This window comes from Pongo abelii, chromosome X (assembly GCF_028885655.2).
Source record: "Pongo abelii isolate AG06213 chromosome X, NHGRI_mPonAbe1-v2.0_pri, whole genome shotgun sequence".
In the NCBI taxonomy this organism is placed as follows: Eukaryota; Metazoa; Chordata; class Mammalia; order Primates; family Hominidae; genus Pongo; species Pongo abelii.
In genome coordinates this window covers 83,691,185-83,711,281 of record NC_072008.2, presented here as the reverse complement: position 1 = coordinate 83,711,281, position 20,097 = coordinate 83,691,185, and the positions used below count along the sequence as shown (strand labels likewise).

Sequence of the window (20,097 nt, the reverse complement as noted above, 5' to 3'; positions counted from 1 at the left end):
CATTTGTACCCTTTTATACTTTTTCTAGATCTGTCCATGGTAAATTTTCCAAGAAAACATTCCAAGGAAAAACCCTAGGGACTGAATAGGTAGTAAGCAAGGGAAGGGGCTGAGGGTTTGCAGGCTGTTCCCTGAGTGAGAAGTAAACAAATGGCCCAATTTGGACAGAGTAAGAGTAGGTTACATGAGACAGACATAAAAAATCACATCCCAAACCACTGTGGTCATTCAAAAATGTTTGCAACTTTTCACAAGGGCAGTGGTATTACTCACAATTTCCTGGCCAAATATTCATTAAAGTAACCAAGGACTGAGTACATGAAGCTGCTTCACATCAGCACAGCATCCTACTTTCCTTGCAGCTCTGAACTGTGAGGTACTGTCAAAAAACTCTTCCACACTTTAAAAAGTTATGTTACAGAGGAGAGTTGAAATGTGTTCTAGGAGTGGGTGTGTTTGCTTGATTTCAGTGTGTGCAGAAAAGGCAAGCCTCCACAGCCATTTACACATTTCCCTCCTCAGCGATGGGTACACAGACAGCCAAGCTCCTGGACTAAGTCTCTGAATGGTAACGTACATTTATAAAGATTATTTTCTTAACTATTTTGAGGCATTTTATAAATAATATGCATGTGTCTGCTGAGGGCATATATATATATTTAGTCAACTTTTGCTTGTTTTCTCCTGAGGCTGGTCTTGTGTGGTTACTTATGTGGTATGATTTCTGAGGTGTCAGAAAGAGCTCCCTCCTACTTCCTACCACCCTAGTCACCCAAAAATATCTCTTGGGTTGGCCCACCGCAGAGCCTAAAATTCCCACATTGCTCAAACATTTGATTTAGTCACTGAAAGCAGCTGTTAAAATCCAAATGTTACATTGAGATATTAGGCAGATATTCAAAATTAAAGACTATATAAAACAGAAAATAATATTAAAAAGTTGCTTTTGATATAATGTTAAGTTTCAAAGGATAAATGCAAACTGACATGCACAGTCTGGGACAGGTGCTGTTCTTAAAATGTCATGGAGTCAGATCCAGCATATATACCCCAGCTCATGAACATAAGCCTATGGTAAAAGAAACCCAGCATTGTTGGGCAGATTTTGTTTTGATTTGTGTTGAATGTGTGCTTTCCACCGTTTCTGATCCTCAGCTCCCACTCTCTTCGCAGTGTATCTGACACTTCCCCTTACTGAGCTCCGGAGGCTCCTTCTTGCCGAGCTCCGGAGGCTCCCAGTGACCTCTTGATAATCAGCCTTGGCGGGGCCCAAATACCCACCCCTTGGAAAACTCACTGAGCCTGACATCTGCCTGTAAGCAGCTTTCAGGAAAGATCTCACAAACGCCCACCCAATCTCTCTTGGTAGCAAATTGTCAAATCATATCCATTTCCTCCAAAGATGGTGGAGGACTTAGCAGCCTCCTATATTGCTCTGAAATTGGAGAATGAAATTCTGCAGGCTCAAGTGCAGCAGCTGATGGAAGAAAATGCTGCTCTCCGGGCCCAGATCCCAGAACTTCAGAAGTCGCAATCAGCCAAGGAGGATGATCTACTCCGAAAGTCCTCAGAGGCCAAGGAGCCCCAGAAGCTCCCAGAGCACACGAATCCCCCAGCAGCCTGGGAGGCCCAAAAGACCCCACAGTTCAAGGAACCCCAGAAGCCACCAGAGCCACAGGAGCTTCTACCCTGGGAACCCCCAGCAGCCTGGGAGCTCCAGGAGGCCCCAACAGCCCCAGAGTCCCTGGAGCCTCCAGCAACCCAGGAGTCCCAGAAACCTCCAATGGCCCATGAGATCCCAACAGTCTTGGAGGGCCAGGGGCCTGCAAACACCCAGGATGCCACATCAGCCCAAGAGCCCGAGAATTCAGAACCCCAGGATCCCCCAAATATTGAGAAGCCCCAGGAGGCACCAGAATACCAGGAGACTGCAGCACAGCTAGAATTCCTTGAGCTTCCACCTCCCCAGGAGCCTCTGGAGCCTTCAAATGCCCAGAAATTCCTAGAATTCTCAGCAGCCCAGGAGTCCCTGGAGGGTCTAATAGTTGTGGAGACATTAGCAGCTTCAGAGTTTCCACAGGCCCCTATTGGGTTAGAGGCTACAGATTTCCCCCTGCAATACACTTTAACCTTCAATGGAGATTCCCAGAAGCTTCCTGAGTTCCTGTTTCAACTGCATAGTTACATGAGAGTCAGAGGGCACCTGTATCCCACTGAAGCAGCCCTGGTGAGCTTTGTTGGCAATTGCTTCTCAGGTAAGGCAGGATGGTGGTTCCAGCTCTTACTGGATATCCAAAGCCCCTTACTGGAGCAATGTGAAAGTTTCATACTTGTGCTCCAGGATACTTTTGATAATCCAGAAAACATGAAAGATGCCAACCAATGCATCCATCAACTCTGCCAAGGGGAGGGTCATGTAACAACCCACTTCCACCTCATTGTTCAAGAGCTGAACTGGGATGAAAGCACTCTCTGGATCCAATTTCAAGAAGGTCTTGCCAGTTCTATATGAGATGAACTGTCTCACACAAGCCCAGCCACCAACCTATCTGATCTCATCACTCAGTGCATCAGCCTAGAAGAGAAGCCTGATCCCAATCCATTAGGGAAAAGCTCCTCTGCAGAGGGCGATGTATCTGAGAGTCCACCAGCTGAAAACCAACCTATGCAGGCTGCAATCAACTGCCCACACATCAGTGAAGCTGAATGGGTCCCATCAGCGCAAAGGCCACTTATGCCTCTACTGTGGTTATCCTGATCATTTTGCCAGAGATTGCCCTGTCAAGCCTCATCAAGCCCTACAGGCGGGAAACATCAAGGCCTGCCAGTAAGGGGGACCCCAGGTGGGCCAATCTACAAATATGCGTCCCCCTCTCTTCCAATATCCATGTCTCATACACTATGGTTTACTGTTGAAATCCGACTGGGAAGATGACAATTCTTTGAGCAAGCAATGGTAGATTCAGGCTCCTACAGAAACAGCATTGATCATACTGTGGTTCTTCGAGAGAAGCTGCCCATCCACAGTAACATCTTCCCTCTGATGCTGGAAACTGTCGACAGCTGTCCACTTATTAATGGGCCCATAACTAAGGAAACATCACCTGTCCAAGTTAAAATTGGAAACCATGTTGAAGAGCTCCAGTTTGACATTATTCATGCACCACGATACCCTCTGATTCTTGGAATCCATTGGCTTGAGACACTTGTCCCAAACATAGAATGGAGTACCCGCACTGTGTCCTTTCTATCACGTTATTGTCACTACAATTGCTTCAGGCACAGGTGGAATAGAAGAAATCATGATGAAATAATTGCTGGGTAGATCCTGTGTCCTAATGACTGCTCCTGGCAACCTGTCTTCTGTTACCTCAGCTGTCATCAGCATTTGCTGCTCCCTGAATCTTCTACTGAACCTCTTGCTATGTACTAAGGCTACCTGTACAACGACTCTGCATCTTTGATGATAGACTGAACCTGATGACTTTGAGCTGCTTTTTTTTCACTAACTCTGCATGCCTCTATCTCAGAACCCTGCATTCTGCAGAACTGTTTTAATTACAATTACTAATAATATGCATGCGAATAGATATTAGAAACTAATAATGAAAAAGCGTAGCTGTTAAACTGACTTGATTTTTTTCTTATCAATATTTTCTGTATCACAAAAATTGCAACATCTTTTACATAAAGAAAATAAGTTTATAAGTGACATTTTTAAAAGAATCAATAAATATTAGCAATTTCTACTTGTGTTTGAGTTATTTCTTGGCTTAGCTAGAGGAAGAGATAACGAACTAGTAAATTGGGAGGGAGAGAGGGAATTGGAAAGTGTTCAATGTTTAGGGAGGCTCCTAAACATTCCAGGTGTAGTGATAGGTCTGCAGATGATGGAGAAATGATGTAGAGAGTAAGATGGAGAGAGCAGGGAATGGTTAGGGCTGAAAGTGAGAGTAGAGAATGGTTAGGGCTGAAAGTGAGTGAGGTATGGAGGGATTAGGGGAAAGGTAGAGGTAAGACTGAGAAGTGGGTTTGGGGGAGGTTGGGAGGAGGTTGAAGAGGGTTTAGAGGAGGGTTGGGGTGCTGAGAGGTAGAATCTTCAGGTGAGGTGTGAGGAGTGGTCTAAGCAGAACTTAATGCTTTTCCTCTGTGTTTTCAACTTTCCCTTGGGAGCCTCTCTCACTGAGGCCGCTAAAAGCAGACTCTTTTCCTCATTTAGACAAATGTAGACAAAATATCAAATAAATGATTATAACCCTAGAAGGTAATAGGGAAGGGGCTTACCATTCATTGGGCCACTAATATGTTCAGCTACAATGTCAGGCATTTAACACATGTTAATCATCTCATTACTCCTCAGAACAATCCAGTGAAGTAGTTTGCTCCTGTTTTAGCAATGAGCAAACAGAATCCAAGCAAGCCTAATTCACTTGCCCAAAGCCACACAGCTAGTAAGTGATGAAGACCTGTTTGGCCTGCAAAGCCTTTGCACTTTCCCCTACAGTATGCCAATCTCCCTAATGCAGTGGTAAGAGCCAAACAAAATTATGGCAGCAGAGACCTAAGTGGGTCCCTTAAATTTTCCCCTAAAAATGAGGGGAAAACTCAAAACAAAAACTTCTAAAGAGTTTGGCTAATAGTTCCATGTCCTATGCTTTGGTAGTACTTTCCACTTCCCTGGTTCTCTTATTCTACTGCTAACCCTGTCATCACCCACCAAACTCCCTTTTTCATTTCTTGGAAATTTTTCTTTTGTATACCTAATATCTCAGATCTCTTTCAGATTCCAAGGTGTTTTTAATGAGAGTTGGGAGTCCAGAACAGTTATCTACAGGACCTGTACATTACATAGCAGCACCACCCCTTGGATTGTCTACCTAGCCACTTCCATAACCCATCCAAATCCTCTGCAGCCTTAAATCCCACCTCTTCTAGTCCTCACTGGCCTTCCCTTCCTTTCCTTAACAGTCAAATGTATTTCGGCTCTATAATTGCTTTGTGATACGTGGGGGATCTTTCCCTAGGTACATGTCCTGTATTACCCCCCTTCCACCCACACACATACATACTTAGCTTGGGTGAAGGAACAGAATGATCTACATCCCTACCCTGGACAGTTAAGTGTAACACAGTGTCTTATACATAAAAAGTTTGACATAGTGACTGATTTGATGACATTTTATTATCAGAGAAAGGGGCTTATTTGTATACTATATACAGGCTCTTCTTGCATTTTCTCCTATTCAGTTGCTCATCTTTATTCCTAAAACCAAACACTATTTGTCAATGTGGAATTAAAGAGAGAAAAAAAAATCCTTTAAGCAACCATAAAGAAAAAATTCCTCTTATTGGTCAAATTACCCTGGACCTACGAAGATCAACTGTGCTTGGTTTCCCTGGGACTGAGAGGAGTCATGGGACATAGGGTTTCTGCATCAAAACTGGGACAGTGCTAGACAAACTGAGACGGTTGGTCAACCTACCTGGACCCTAAATTTTTCTATCTGGCTACAGAGGCTTATTTAATTAGAGTACAATTCTTTATTTCACAAACGGGAATAATTATCTAGTCACAGAATCACAGATGCTGTATGTTGAAAAAGACTTAATAAGCTCTCGTCTTAATTTTACAGATTAATGAGCTGAGGACCAGAGAAAGGAAAGTCACTTAACAAAGCTCAGTGCACCCCTACCTATTGTTTTTAAATCCTTTGCTCTCTTTTCACCGTGATCCACAATTCTAACCCAATAGTTAAAAATCAAGTCTGTGGCTACCATTCAGTTAGGTACTGTGGACAGTATTTAAAGTATAACATGAGAGGTTTAAATGTGGTCAAGAACAAAAAAATTAGTAGGCATTACACAGCTAGCATAGATAGCCAAATGCTAAGTTATGTGATGGCAACAAATATACTAAACTGAAACATACCAGCTAATGAGACTAATAAAAATTTCCATTTAGTGAGCACCTGCTCTTTGCCAGATATTGTGTTGGGCCATTTAGGTCTTTTCAAATGTCTGCAAAGTAGATATTGTTAGCCCCATTATATAAATCAAATGATTGAAGTCCACTGAAGTGAGGTTACTTGCCAGAGGTCACACTGCTAGGAATTGATGGATTCTAAAAACAAACTCTGATCTGTCTCATTCCAAAGCTGGAGTGTCATCCAACGTACCACACTGCTTCTCAGTATGAACGACCTTTATTCTATTAACCACCTTAATAATATTGATTCACTAGACATGAGTACTAGTACCCCAGAAAATATTTTAATTTATTAAATTAATCATTACTCACTCAACAAGCATTTATGGAATGCCTTCTACGCATCAGAGACAGGCAGGAGAGAAGAGGAGGGAAAAGAGAGAGACAGAAAAGGAAAAAATATAACTAAAGCATGACTCATTGTTTTTGCTCTGACCACAATTTAAAAGGGGAAGTCATTGGGTAGTGCAGCACTGTGACATACAAAGGAGAGAGCACTAATTCTGCTTGAACTGAAGTGGTGCATTTTGAGCTGGTTCCTGGAGAAACCTCATTGGAAGCAAGAGGAAGGGCAGGGCTTCCTAGGTTTAGTATGGTGCAAATGAAAAATCAAGCTGGAGGGAAAAAGCAAGGTGTCTTCAGAAATGATAGTTCTATGTCACTGGAGAGTAAAGGTGTGTGTGTGTGTGTGTGTGTGTGTGTGTGTAGGGTGGAGGTGGGGAGATGAAGCTTTAGGTTAAAGACATTATCTATCTATTAATAGCTAAGGAGTTTAAACTTTATCCTGTGAGTGATTTAGACTAAGATATTTGTTTTTCTTTCTTTTTTTCTGTTGTAGATATGATTGTATTTTTCTCTCCTACTATGAAATACTGCATACTTATTTCAACAAATTCATATGTATCAGGACTTTATAACATAAAAATTGAAGGTTGGCCCCTTTCTCTTTCCCCATCTCACAAACTCAGAGTAGGAAAGAAACATGATTAATTTGTATTTTAATAATTTTATGAGAATATGGAAAATGATAAAAAAGTAAGTGATAAATTGTGCCTATACTTTTTATCTACTTAGATTTGATGAAGTTGAGTTCAAACCATCAAAAGCAAAATACTAAAAGTAAATTAAGCTCAACTTTCATCAAGTATTTATTTTGAGAGCTTACTGTAAGCAAGGCACTGAAGTACACATAAACATATGCAGGACAACATTCCTACCATCAATAATTTTACAATCTAGTAATGGACAAAGGATCATGAATAATAAGAAACTACCATTTCATTTGGGCCTCATCAGTTTCAAACATTTTAAAGAGTCTCTAAATGAAGTTGTTTTTTAAAAATAAATATTTTGTAATATTTGGCACAGATGAAAACAGTTCCCTCTTTAGCTAACTTTTCTAAGTTGACACTTTAAGAAGAAAATGATGTCTGTGTATTTTTGTACTCTCCCTTTCTGGTTTGCTTTTCTAAACAAATACTTTGTAATTTATGATATTAAAGTGTGCCTGGAATATTTATGGTCAGTCTGTAGAAGGATTTACATGTGTTTCAGTTCATAAAGTACCTGTATAAGTCTGTTTCTAAAAGGTTTTGTAGGAATAGATAACTTTTAAAATTCTTAATGCAGTAAATTTTGATATCTAACATTCTACAAGATATCAAATATTGAATGACAAGAACAATATAGGGATCAAAGTACTAGGGATAAAGAGATTAAGATTAAACTCCTAGGTTTGCCACTTACTAGCTGTACAACCTACTTCATTTAATAAATGAGGATAATAATATTTGCTTTCTCTACCCAGAAAAGTTCACAAAAGCATCAAATGAGAAAACTCATGATAAAAAGCATTTTGAAAATTGACAATGCTGTATAAATAAGAGATATCATTATAATAACCAATCTTTGTTAAAGTGACCACAAGCATCTTGAAAATACCAAAATGCCTGTTTAAATTTATTTCAACTCCACAGAAATCTATACCTAGTAAATACCTCCTATATGTCAGGTACTCTTTATTGTCAATCAAAGCAAGATTCAATTAGGATTTATATAATTATAGTATTGAGTAGTTTTTTAGTATTCCTACAGTCAAAGCCCTGGCACATATGACAGCAGTCTCCCAGAATACTTTACGATCTAAAATGCCAATTTCTTATTGGGGCATGACAACTAGATGTTAACTTACTATAATTGGTCTGAGCTGGTTGTTGTTTTTTTTTTTTAATCTATTTAGCACAACATAGAGAAAACATGTCAGCACAGACTAATTTGTGTGTTCCCATCAATAAAAATAACTTTAAAAATTAAAACTCACAGTTATCTTTTTCATTTATAGTTTTCTAAGTAAAAATAATTGAAAGTTAAAAGGTCAAACCATACTGGCCTCTAAATAAATCACAATGTCTGTAGGGAACAATTGCCATCATCATTTAACATGACTAACAGGATCTCACCTCGGTTATTATTTTGCCTCAAAGTGATTCAGATGTGTGAGAAAGTTTGGTGAAGGGTTTTAGTCTCGAGAATGTGGAACATATTCAAACTAGGTCTGTAGAGAAGTGCGGGAGGGTGACAAATGTCAACAGTAGTCAACTAGATGCATCTGACTTGGCTCAAATGTACTATTATGTATTCCAATACAGATGAAAATGGAATACAGCACAGGAACAGAACGGCCGTGTGTGCACAAGACATCTGGCAACCTAAATTTCACATAAGTAAAAGAAAGCATGAAATTTTATAACCACAAACAGCAGAATGTCTGAAATGCTATAGCTCAGTTCACCGCTTTTCTTAGTCTTTCACATTGCATTTTACCTGTCAGTTACACCACAGATACCACATAATAGGCTGAAAGTGAATCAACTGCACTACCAGTGAAGTTCTGATTATTAGAAGAAAAGCTGGCTGAACACCAGTAAATTAAAGGAATTCCCAAACAGCTAAATACCAAATATTATGCCTAAAGTTTCTAATTAAAAATTGCAATAAGAAGCATTTCTCCTCACTGATTTTCCATAAGGGGGAAAAAGAGTGGGTCAGAAAGCCTTACACTCATTTAATAACTGTGAAAAGCCTTTTTTGAACAATAAAGATACTATTTTACAGAGGAAGAATGGACAGACAGGCAAGAGCTAAGTAACTTTAACCAGACTACATGATGAAGTCCAGTGAAGAGCAGAGGAACAATCAGGATTCCTAGATTTTAGTTTTAGTTTTTAACTTGCCCTATGACCTTGGATTAGTTAATTGATCTCTTTTCTGAAGCTCAGTTTCTTTACAGGAAAAATTATGATAGTAATGCCCATGCTGTTTACCTTTATAAAATATTGCAGAGAATAATTTATTCAGTGAACATTTGTTAAATTCCAATTGTATGTCAGACACTGGGATAAGCTCAAATGAGACAACAAATATCAAAACAGCAACCCCAGATATAAGTGAGAATATTATTATTGTTCTAAAGGCTACCTGACACTCCAAAGGAATGTAGCTTTTGCAGAGAGAATAAATAAACCGAGACTTCAATATGACATTTCCTTTTGTATTTTGTATTCTAAGAAATTTTGATTATTACCTCATAGCTGTCTAACCTATAAAAATTAACAGAATTACGTAAGATTTTTTTCCTCCCTACCAGATGTGCAAGCTCTCAGGTTGGTTATCATTTAAAAGAATGCAGACATGTACACTGCATAGCAACTATCATTGTTACTACTAGGTCTGTTCAGTCCTTTTTTTTTTGCATACTCATAAATAAGAGAAAAGGGACCTAACAGGTAGTGAGCACCTATTGTTGGCCACACTCTGCTGGGTACTTTACCTATAAAATCTCATTTAATCCTAACAAACATTTAGCATGGTATATATTATTATTCTCATTTTATAGATCCAGAAGCTCAGTCTTAGGGAGGCGAAAGTCACTCAAGAGAGACTGGTGAAATTCTAAGACAAACTCAAGTTTGTCTCTCTCAAATCCTATGCTTTTCCTAGCTCTTAGAAAGAATACTGGAGCAGGAATGGCCTATGTTTACAGATAGAAACACTGCAATCCAAAGAAGTCAGATTCCCCACACAGGCCACACAGCAAGTTAGTGGCAGAACCAAACCTAGAATGCATGTCTTTTGTTTCCTGGTCTAATGTATTTTCCCATTAAATTTCACTAAATTAATATTGTGTCAACTTAAACATATTAACCAAATATAAATAAGGAGTTAAGTAGTATTATCCTTAAAGTTTCTAATTAAAAATTGTTTTGCACAGAAACAAAATTTAAAAGGAAAACACAATTTTCATATATAAACCAAATTTAAAAGGAAAACAATATTTTATATATGAATGAAGTTTTCATTTTTATTTATATTTCACTTCAGCTAGTAGTTTCTTGCTTTTCTTTGTGTATATATATATTTTTTTTCAATAAGGTTTTGGGGAACAGGTGGTGTTTGCTTACATGAATAAGTTCTTTAGCTGTGATTTCTGAGATTTTGGTGCACCCATCACCCAAACAGTGTACACTGTGCCCAGTGGGTAGTCTTTTATCCTTCACCACCCTCTCACCCTTCCCCCTGAGTCCCCAAAGTCTATTGTGTCATTCTTATGCTTTTGTGTCCTCATAGCTTAGATCGCACTTGTAACTGAGAACATACGATGTTTGGTTTTCCATTCCTGAGTTACTTCACTTACAATAACGGGCTCCAACTCCATCAGGTTGCTGTGAATGTCATTGTTTCATTCTTTTTTATGGCTGAGTAGTATTCCATGGCATATATATATATCACATTTTCTTTAACCACTTGTTGATTGATGGGCATTTGAACTGGTTCTATATTTTTGCAATTGCAAATTGTGCTGCTACAAACATGCATGTGCAAGTGTATTTTTCATATAATAACTTATTTTTCTCTGGTTAGATACCCAGTAGTGGGATTGCTGGTTCAAATTGTAGGTCTACATTTTGTTCTTTAAAGAATCTCCATACAATTTTCCATACTGGTTGCACTAGTTTACATTCCCAATAGCAATGCAAAAGTGTTCCCTTTTCACCACATCCATGCCAACATCTATTAATTTTTTTATTTTTAAAATACGCCCATTCATCCGGGAGTATAGTGATATTGCACTGTGGTTTTCATTTGCATTTCCCTGACCATTAGTGATGTTGAGCATTTTTTCATGTTTGTTGGCCATTTGTATATCTTCTTTTGAGAATTTTCTGTTCATGTCCTTAATCCACTTTTTGATGGAATTGTTTGTTTTTTTTCTTGCTGATTTGTTTGAGTTCCTTGTTTATTCTGGATATTAGTCCTTTGTCGGATGCATAGTTTGTGAAGATTTTTCTTTTTCTGTGGGTTGTCTGTTTACTCTGCTGATTATTTCTTTTGCCGGGCAGAAGGTTTTTAGTTTAAATCCAATATATTTATCTTTGCTTTTGTTGCATTTGCATTTGGGTTCTTGGTCATGAAGTCCTGCCTAAGCCAATGTCTAGAAGGGTTTTGCCAATGTTATCTTCCAGAATTTTTATGGTTTCAGGTCTTAGATTTAAGTCTTTGATTCATCTTGAGTTGATTTTTGTATAAGGTGAGAGATGAGGATCCAGTTTCATTCTCCTACATGTGGCTTGCCAATTATCCCAGCACCATTTGTTGAATAGGGTGTCCTTTCCCCACTTTATGTTTTTGTTTGCTTTGTCAAAGATCAGTTGGCTGTAATTATTTGGCTTCATCTCTGGGCTATTTATTCCGTTCCATAGGTCTATATGCCCAGTTTATACCAGTACCATGCTCTTTTGGTAACTATGGTATTATAATACAGTTTGATGTCTCCAGCTTAATTATTTTGCTTAGTCTTGTTTGAGTATGCAGACTCTTTTTTGGTATCATATCAATTTGGGGATTGTTTTTTCTAGTTCTACGAATAATGATGGGGGTGTTTTGATGGGAATTGCATTGAATGTGTAGATTGCTTTTAGCAGTGTGGTTATTTTCACAATATTGATTCTAACTATCCATGAGCATGTTCTGTGTTTCCATTTGTTTGTGTCATATATGATTTATTGCAGGAGTATTTTGTAGTTTTCTTTCTAGAGGTCTTTCACCTCTTAGGTTTCACATATTCCTAAGGTTTTGTTGTTGTTGTTGTTGTTGTCGTTGTTGTTTGCAGCTATCATAAAAGGGGTTGAGTTCTTGATTCGATTCTCAGCTTGGTCATTGTTGGTGTATAGCAGGGCTACTGATTTCTGCATATTAATTTTGTGCCCTGAAATTTTGTTGAATTCATTCACCAGTTCTAGGAGGTTTTTGGAGGAGTCTTTAGGGGTTTCCTAGGTATACAATCATGTCATCAGCAAAGAGCAATAATGTGACTTCCTCTTTACCAATTTGGATGCCCTTATTTCTTTCTCTTGTCTGATTGCTCTGCCTAGAACTGCCAGTATTACTTTGAATAGAAGTGGTGAAAGTGGGTATCCTTGTCTTTTTCCATTTCTCAGGAAGAATGTTTCAATTTTTCTCCACTCAGTATAATATTGACTGTGGGTCTGTCATAGATAGCTTTTATTACCTTAAGGTATGTCCCTTCTATGCTAATTTTGCTGAGGGTTTTAATCATAAAAAATGAAGGATTTTGCCAAATACTTTTTCTGCATCTATTGAGATGATCATGTGATTTTTGTTTTTAATTCTGTTAATGTGATGTATCACATTTACTGACTTATAAATGTTAAACCATCTCTGCATCACTGTTATGAAACCCACTTAATAATGGTGGGATTATCGTTTTGCTATGCTGTTGAATTCAGTTAGCTAGTATTTTGCTGAGGATTTTTGCATCTATATTCATCAGGGATATTGTTCTGTAGGTTTCTTTTTTGGTTATGTGGTTTCCTGGTTTGGGTATTAGAGTGATACTGGTTTCATAGAATGACTTAGGAAGGATTTCCTCTTCCTCTATCTTTTGGAATAGTGTCAATAGGATTGGCACAAATTCTTCTTTGAACGTCTGAGAGAATTCAGCTGTGAATCTATCTGGTCCTCGACTTTTTTTCCCTGTTGGTAACTTTTTAATTACCATTTCAATCTCGCTGCTTGTCATTGGTCTGTTCAGAGTTTCTACTTCTTCCTGGTTTAATCTAGGAGGGTTGTATATTTCCAGGAATTTATTCTTCTACTCTAGGTTTTCTGGTTTATGCACATAAAGGTGGTCATAGTAGCCTTGAATGATCTTTTGTATTTCTGTGGTATTGGTTGTAATATCACCTGTTTCATTTCTAATTGAGTTTATTTGGATCGTCTCTTTTTTTCTTGGTTAATCTCTCTAATGGTGTCTCAATTTTATCTTTTCAAAGAACTAACTTTTGTTTCATTTATCTTTTGTATTTTTTTTGTTCAATTTCATTTAGTTCTGCTCTGATCTTTGTTATTTCTTTTCTTTGGCTGGGTTTGGGTTTGTTTGTTCTTGTTTCTCTAGTTCCTTGAGGTGTGACCTTAGATTGTCTATTTGTGCTCTTTCCGACTTTTTGATGTAGACATTTAATGCTATGAACTTTCTTCTTAGCACTGCTCTTGCTGTATCCCAGGGGTTTTAATAGCTTTTTCACTATTATGGTTCAATTCAAATAATTTTTTAATTTCCATCTTGATTTTATTGTTGACCCAACAATCATTGAGGAGCAGGTTATTTAAGTTCCATGTATTTGCATGGTTTTGAGAGTTACTTTTGAAGTTGATTTCCAATTTTATTCCATTGTGATGTGAGAAAGTACTTGACATAGTTTTGATTTTCTTATATTTATTGAGACTTGTTTTATAACCTATCATATGGTCAATCTTGAAGAATGGTCGGTATGTTGATGAATAGAATGTATATTCTGCAGTTGTTGGGTAGAATGTTCTGTAAATATCTTTTGAGTCCATTTGTTCTAGGGTATAATATAAGTCTATTGTTTGTTTGTTGACTTTCTGTCTTGATGACCTGTCCAGTGCTGTCAGGGGAGTATTGAAGCCCCCCATTATTATTGTGTTGCTGTCTATCTCATTTCTCAGGTCTAGTAGTAATTGTTTGATAAATTTGTGAGTTCTAGTGTTAGGTGCATATATATATATATATATACACACACACACACACACGATTGTGATTTTTTCTCTTGGACTAGTCTTTTTATCATTATATAATATCCCTGTTGGTTTTTTATTACTGCTGTTGCTTTAAAGTTTCTTTGGTCTGATGTAAGAATAGCTATTCCTGCTCACTTTTGGTGTCCGTTTCACAGAATATCTTTTTCCACTCCCTTAACATAGGTTTGTATGAGTCCTTATGTGTCAGGTGAGGAAGACAGCAGATACTTATTTGCTGAATTCTTATCCATTATACCATTCTGTATTTTTTAAGTGGGGCATTTAGATCATTTACATTCAATGTTAGTATTGAAATGTGAGGTAATATTCTATTCATTGTGCTAGTTGTTATCTGAGTACCTTTTTTTTTCTTTGTGTGGTGTTATAGGTCCTGTGAGATTTATGCTTTAAAAAGATTCTGTTTTGGTGTATTTTGAGGATTTGTTTTACAAGATTTAGAGCTCCTTTTAGGAGTTCTTGTAGAACTGGCTTGGAAGTGGCAAATCCTCTCAGGACTTATTTCTCTGAAAAAGACTATCTTTCCTTCATTTATGAAGCTTAGTTTCACTGGATACAAAATTATTGGCTGATTATTGTTTTCTTTAAGGAGGCAAAAGGTAGGACCCAAATCCCTTCTTGCTTGTAGGGTTTGTGCTGAGCAATCTACTGATAAACTAATAGGTGTTCTTTTATAGGTTATTTGATGCTTTTGCCTCACAGCTCTTAGGATGCTTTTCTTTGTCTTCACTTTAGATAACCTGATGACTATGTGCCTAGGAGATGATCTTTTATGGGATAAACTTTCCAGGTGTTCTTTGAGCTTCTTATATTTGAATGTCTAGATATCTAGCAAAGCTGGGGAAATTTTCCTTGATTACTCCCTTAAATATGTTTTCCAAACTTTTAGATTTCTCTTCTTCCATGGGAACACCAATTATTCTCAGGTTTGATCATTTAAGATAATCCCAAACTTCTTGGAGGCTTTGTTTACTTGTTTTATATTCTTTTTTCTTTATCTTTGTTGGATTGGGTTAATTCAAAAGCCTTGTTTTTGAGCTCTGAAGTTCTTTCTTCTACTTGTTCAATTCTATTGTTCAGACCTTCCAGTGCATTTTGCATTTCTCTAAGTGTGTCCTTCATTTTGAGAAGTTGTAATTGTTTTTATTTATTTATCTATTTCACTGGAGATTTTTCCATTCATATCCTGTATCCTTTTTTTATTTCTTTAAATTGAACTTCACCTTTCTCTGGTGCCTCCTTGATTAGCTTAATTGACCTTCTGAACTCTTTTTCTGGTAATTCAGGGATTTCGTCTTAGTTTGGATCAATTGCTGGTAAGCTAGTGTGATTTTTTTGAGGGTGTTGAAGAATCTTATTTTGTCATCACATTACCACAATTACCAGAAATCTTTTTCTGTTTCCTTCTCATTTGGGTAGACTATGTCAAAGGAAAGATCTAGTGCTCAAGGGCTGATATTCAGGTTATTTTGTCCCACAGGGTGCTCCCTTGATGTGGTTCTCTCCTCTTTTCCCTTGATGTGGTTCTTTCCTCACTACAGTGTGACTTCCTAAGAGACACACTGTAGTGGTTATTATTTCTCTTCTTGATCTAGGCAACCAGTGGGGCTACCAGGTTCTGAGCTGGTACTGGGGAGTGTCTGTAAAGGGTCCTGAGACGTGATCTGTCTTCAGGTCTTTCAGCCATGGATACCAACACCTGCTCCAGTGGAGGTAGCAAGGGAGTGTAGTGACTCTGTGAGGGTCCTTGGTTGTATTTTTATTAAGTGCACTGGTTTTATGTTGGTTGGCCTCTAGACAGGATGTGGCACTTTCAAGAGTGCATGAGCTGTGGTAGTATAGGTACCAGGTGGTGAGCAGGCCATAGAGCTTCCAAAAGATTATGTCCTTTGTCTTCAGCTACCAGGTAGGAAGAGTAAGACAGTCAGGTAGGGGAAGGTTAGGCATGTCTGAGCTCAGATTCTCTCTGGGTGGGGCTTGCTGTGGCTGCTGTAGGGGATGAGAGTGTGGTTCCCAGGCTAATGGAGTTGTGTTCCCAGGGGGATTATGGCTGCCTCTGCTGTGTCACACAGGTCACCAGGGAAGTGGAGGAAAGCTGGCAGCCACAGGTCTCATCCAGCTCCCATGCAGCCCACAGCCTGAAAGGCCACTCTCACTCCCACCATGCCCATCCCCACCAGTACACTGAGTTTATTTCCAGGCTGCCAGTGAACAGGGCTGAGAACTTGCTCCAGGCTACAAGCCTTCCAGCTGAGAAAGCAAGCAGACTCACAGTTCCTCAGCTGTCCCACAGAGCCTGCAGCAGCAATCCACCTCCTTCAAAGGGTCTGTGGATTCTCTCTGCTTTTGTGGTATTTCCTGCAGTAGTTCTTGGAGTAAAGTTCACAATGTGAGTCTCCACGTGCTACTGGATTTGTCTGAGTGGGAGCTACAAGTTAGTCCTGCCTCCTACCCACCATTTTTTTCCTCTTATGCCTTTCTTAAAAGGTTTTATAAACTAATTTATTAGTTTTTTAAGTGAAATAAAAAGCGTTGTCAAAAAATGCAATTTAAAGATATGCCACACAACATGATCTGCCAATTAGACATAAAAGACAACTATACTACATCCAACAACAATAGAATACACATTCTTCAAGCAAACATAGAACCTTCTCCAGAATAAACCATATGCTACGTCATAAAATATGAAACAAATTTAAAAATATTGAAATCATAATTCATGTGTTTTCTGGCCATAATAAAATGAAATTAGAAATCAATAAGAGAAGAATATTAGGAAATTTCATAAACATGTGGAAATTAAACAACGTTCTCCTAAATAACCAAAGAAGAAATCAAAAGGGAAATTAGAAAACTCTTTCAGGTGAAGAAAAGGTAATACATATCATAACAAAACTTATGGGATGCAACAAAAATAGTCATTAGAGAGAAATTTATGGCTGGGATAGCTTATATTATTTTTAAAAGGTCTCAAACCAATAAACTAACTTTCTGCCTTAAAAAACAAAGAAATGCAAACTAAACTCTAGCAGGCAGAAGGAAGGATGTAACAATTAGAGCAGAAATTAATTAATATAGAACAGAAAAACAATAGAGAAAATTAATAAATCCAAAATTTGGTTATTTGAAAAGATCAAATTAGCAATCTTTTAAATAGACTGAACAAGAAAAAAGAACACTGAAATAATTAAAATCTGGAATGAAAGGGGGCATTACTATTGACTTTATAGCAATAAAAAGTATTGTAGGAGAATGAAAAATTGCATGCCAATGATTAGATAACCTAGATGAAAAGCACAAATTCCTAGAAAGACATAAACTACTGGAACAGATTCAAGAAGATATTAAAAATCTGAATAGATTTCTACTATAACAAGTAGAGAGGTTGAATTGTGAATTTTAAAACTTACCACAAAGGAAAGCCAAGTACCAGATGGCTTCACTGCTGAATTCTACCCAAACATTTAAAGAAGAATTAAGACCATTCTACAAAAAGTCTTCTAAAAAGTTAGAGAAAAGGCAGCACTGTTCAACTCATTTTATGACAGTATTAAACTCGTATCCAAACCACATGAACATATAAAAAGAAAACTATAGACTAATATCCCTTATCAATATAGATGCAAAAATTTTCAATAAAATACTAGTAACCCTAATCCAGCAACATATAAAATGGATTATGCTACACAATTTAGTGGGACTTATCCCAGGAAGGCAGGACCATTTCAACATTTGAAAATCAATAAACATGATACCTTATACTAATAGAATAAAGAACAAACACTGCATAATTCTCTCAGTAGATAAAGAATTAGTATTTGACAAAATCCAACAACTCTTAATGATAAAACAGCCAACATGCTAAAAACTACAAGGGAGCTTCATCAAGATTATAAAAGGCATCTATAAAAATTCCACAGTAATCATCACACTTAATGGTGAAAAAATAAATGATTTCCCTCTAAGAACAGGCAGCAGACAACAATATTTTCTCTCATCACTTCTATTCAACATCATAGTGGAGGTTTGAGAAAGAGAAATGAGACAAGAAAATAAAATAAAGGCATCAATATTAGAAAGGAAGAAGTAAAACTGGCTCTAGATGACATGATCTTTTGTATATAGAAAATCCTATGGAATGCAATAAATTTATTAGAATTAATAAATGAGCTCAGTAAGGCTGGAGGATACGCAGTCAATATAAAAAATCAGCTATAATTTTACACACTGGCAATAAATATTTCTAAAATTAAGAAAATGATCTTACATATATAATAGCAGGAAAAATATCTAGGAATAAATTTAATGAAATAAATGCAAGATCTGTATGCTGAAAACTACAAACCATGGTTGAAAGATATTTTAAAATGCTGAAATAAATAAAAAGACATACAGCATACATAGATCACAGCACTTAATATTGTTAAGATGAAAATATTCTCCAAATTGATCAATAAGTTCAACACAGTCTTATATAATAAAAGGATCCCAGATGTCTTCTTTGCAGAAATTAACAAACTTATCCTAAAATGTATATGGAAATGCAAGGGAGCCAGAACAGCCAAAATCATTATGAAAAAGAAGAACAAATTTGAAGAACTTACAATTCATGATTTCAAATGTCAAGACAGTATAGTCCTGGTATAGGATAAATGATATAGAAAACATATAGATCAATGAACCTGCATTGAGAACCCAGAAGTAAACCCTTATATTCATGGTCAATTGACTTAAACAAGAGTACCAACACAGTTGATTGGGGAAAGAAAAGTCTTCAACAAATGGTACTGGGACAATTGACTATCCACATGAAAAAGAATTAAGTTGGACCCCTACCCAAAACCATGCATAAAACTAACTCAAAGTATATTGAAGACCTAAATATATGAGCTAAACTGTAAAACTGTTAGAAGAAAATATGAGTAAATTTTATGATGATGAGTTAGGTAATGGTTTCTTTGAGATGACTCCAAAAATATAAGGAACAAAGTAAAACAAAGGAGAAATTTGTCTGCATCAACATTGAACATTTTGTGTTTCAAAGGAAATCATTAAGAAAGTGAAAAAACAACCACAGAGTGAAAATGTAAAATGGTGCAGCCGCTTTGGAAAACAGTTTGGCAGGACTTCACAAAGTTAAACATACAGTTACCATGTGACCTAAAATTGAAAACATGTTTACATAATGACTTGTACTGAAAAGTTTGTGGCAGCAGTATTTATAATAGCCAAAAAGTGGAAACAACCCAAATGTCCCTAACTAATGAATGGAGAAACAAAATATATAATCTATAAAGTGGAAAATTATTCAGAAGCACCAAGATGACTGACTAGAAGCAACTAATGTGTGCTGCTCTCAGGGAGAGGAGGAAAGTAGCTAATAAACTCTAACTCTTCAAGTGGATTGTCCAGAAGGCCATATTGGAGTTCACCAAGTCAGCAATGTGACTGACAAAGAGCAGAGAAGAATGAGACAAGACAGCAGCCCACCAATTTTGGTGCAGATCCAGGGAAAACTCCCTACCATTGGGAAAGGGTGAGTGAGTGAGAGCCCCTTGGGACCCACACTTGTGCCATGGACCTTTGCAAACCTGGGCACAGGAGATCTCCCCTGACACCCCTGTGCCTCCAGAGTGACACAGAGAAATGTCTGAAGTCTAATCAGAGTCACCACTCACGCCTATATGGCATCCCACAGGCTTTGGATCCTTGAGCATCCCAGTGCCAACTGCTGTAGTTCCACCAACAAGGAAGGTTGTGCTCTCTTATGTGCCTCTTAGATAAGAACCACATTCACAGTGCTGAGGAGCAGATAGGTTGTAGGCCCCACCACCACTGCACCTTATCAGACCAGGCTCATTAACCTGGGACACTAGTGAAGTTACCCCACCTCCCCACCCCCACACCTGGAGCCCTTTAGCTGGTCACAGCTCTCCATTGCTCTGGGATGGAGCAAAGAGCTGCAGAAC

The 20,097-nt window shown here is 37.6% G+C and overlaps 1 protein-coding gene across 1 annotated transcript; it reads left to right on the top strand.

Moving 5' to 3' along the window:
* Positions 1-1,402: 1,402 nt before the first annotated feature.
* RTL3 (retrotransposon Gag like 3) lies at positions 1,403-2,831 on the top strand. Its single transcript, XM_003779670.3, is given in 2 exon segments — positions 1,403-2,713; positions 2,715-2,831. Coding segments are annotated over 2 exon segments (1,428 nt in total).
* The last annotated feature ends 17,266 nt before the right edge of the window (positions 2,832-20,097 follow it).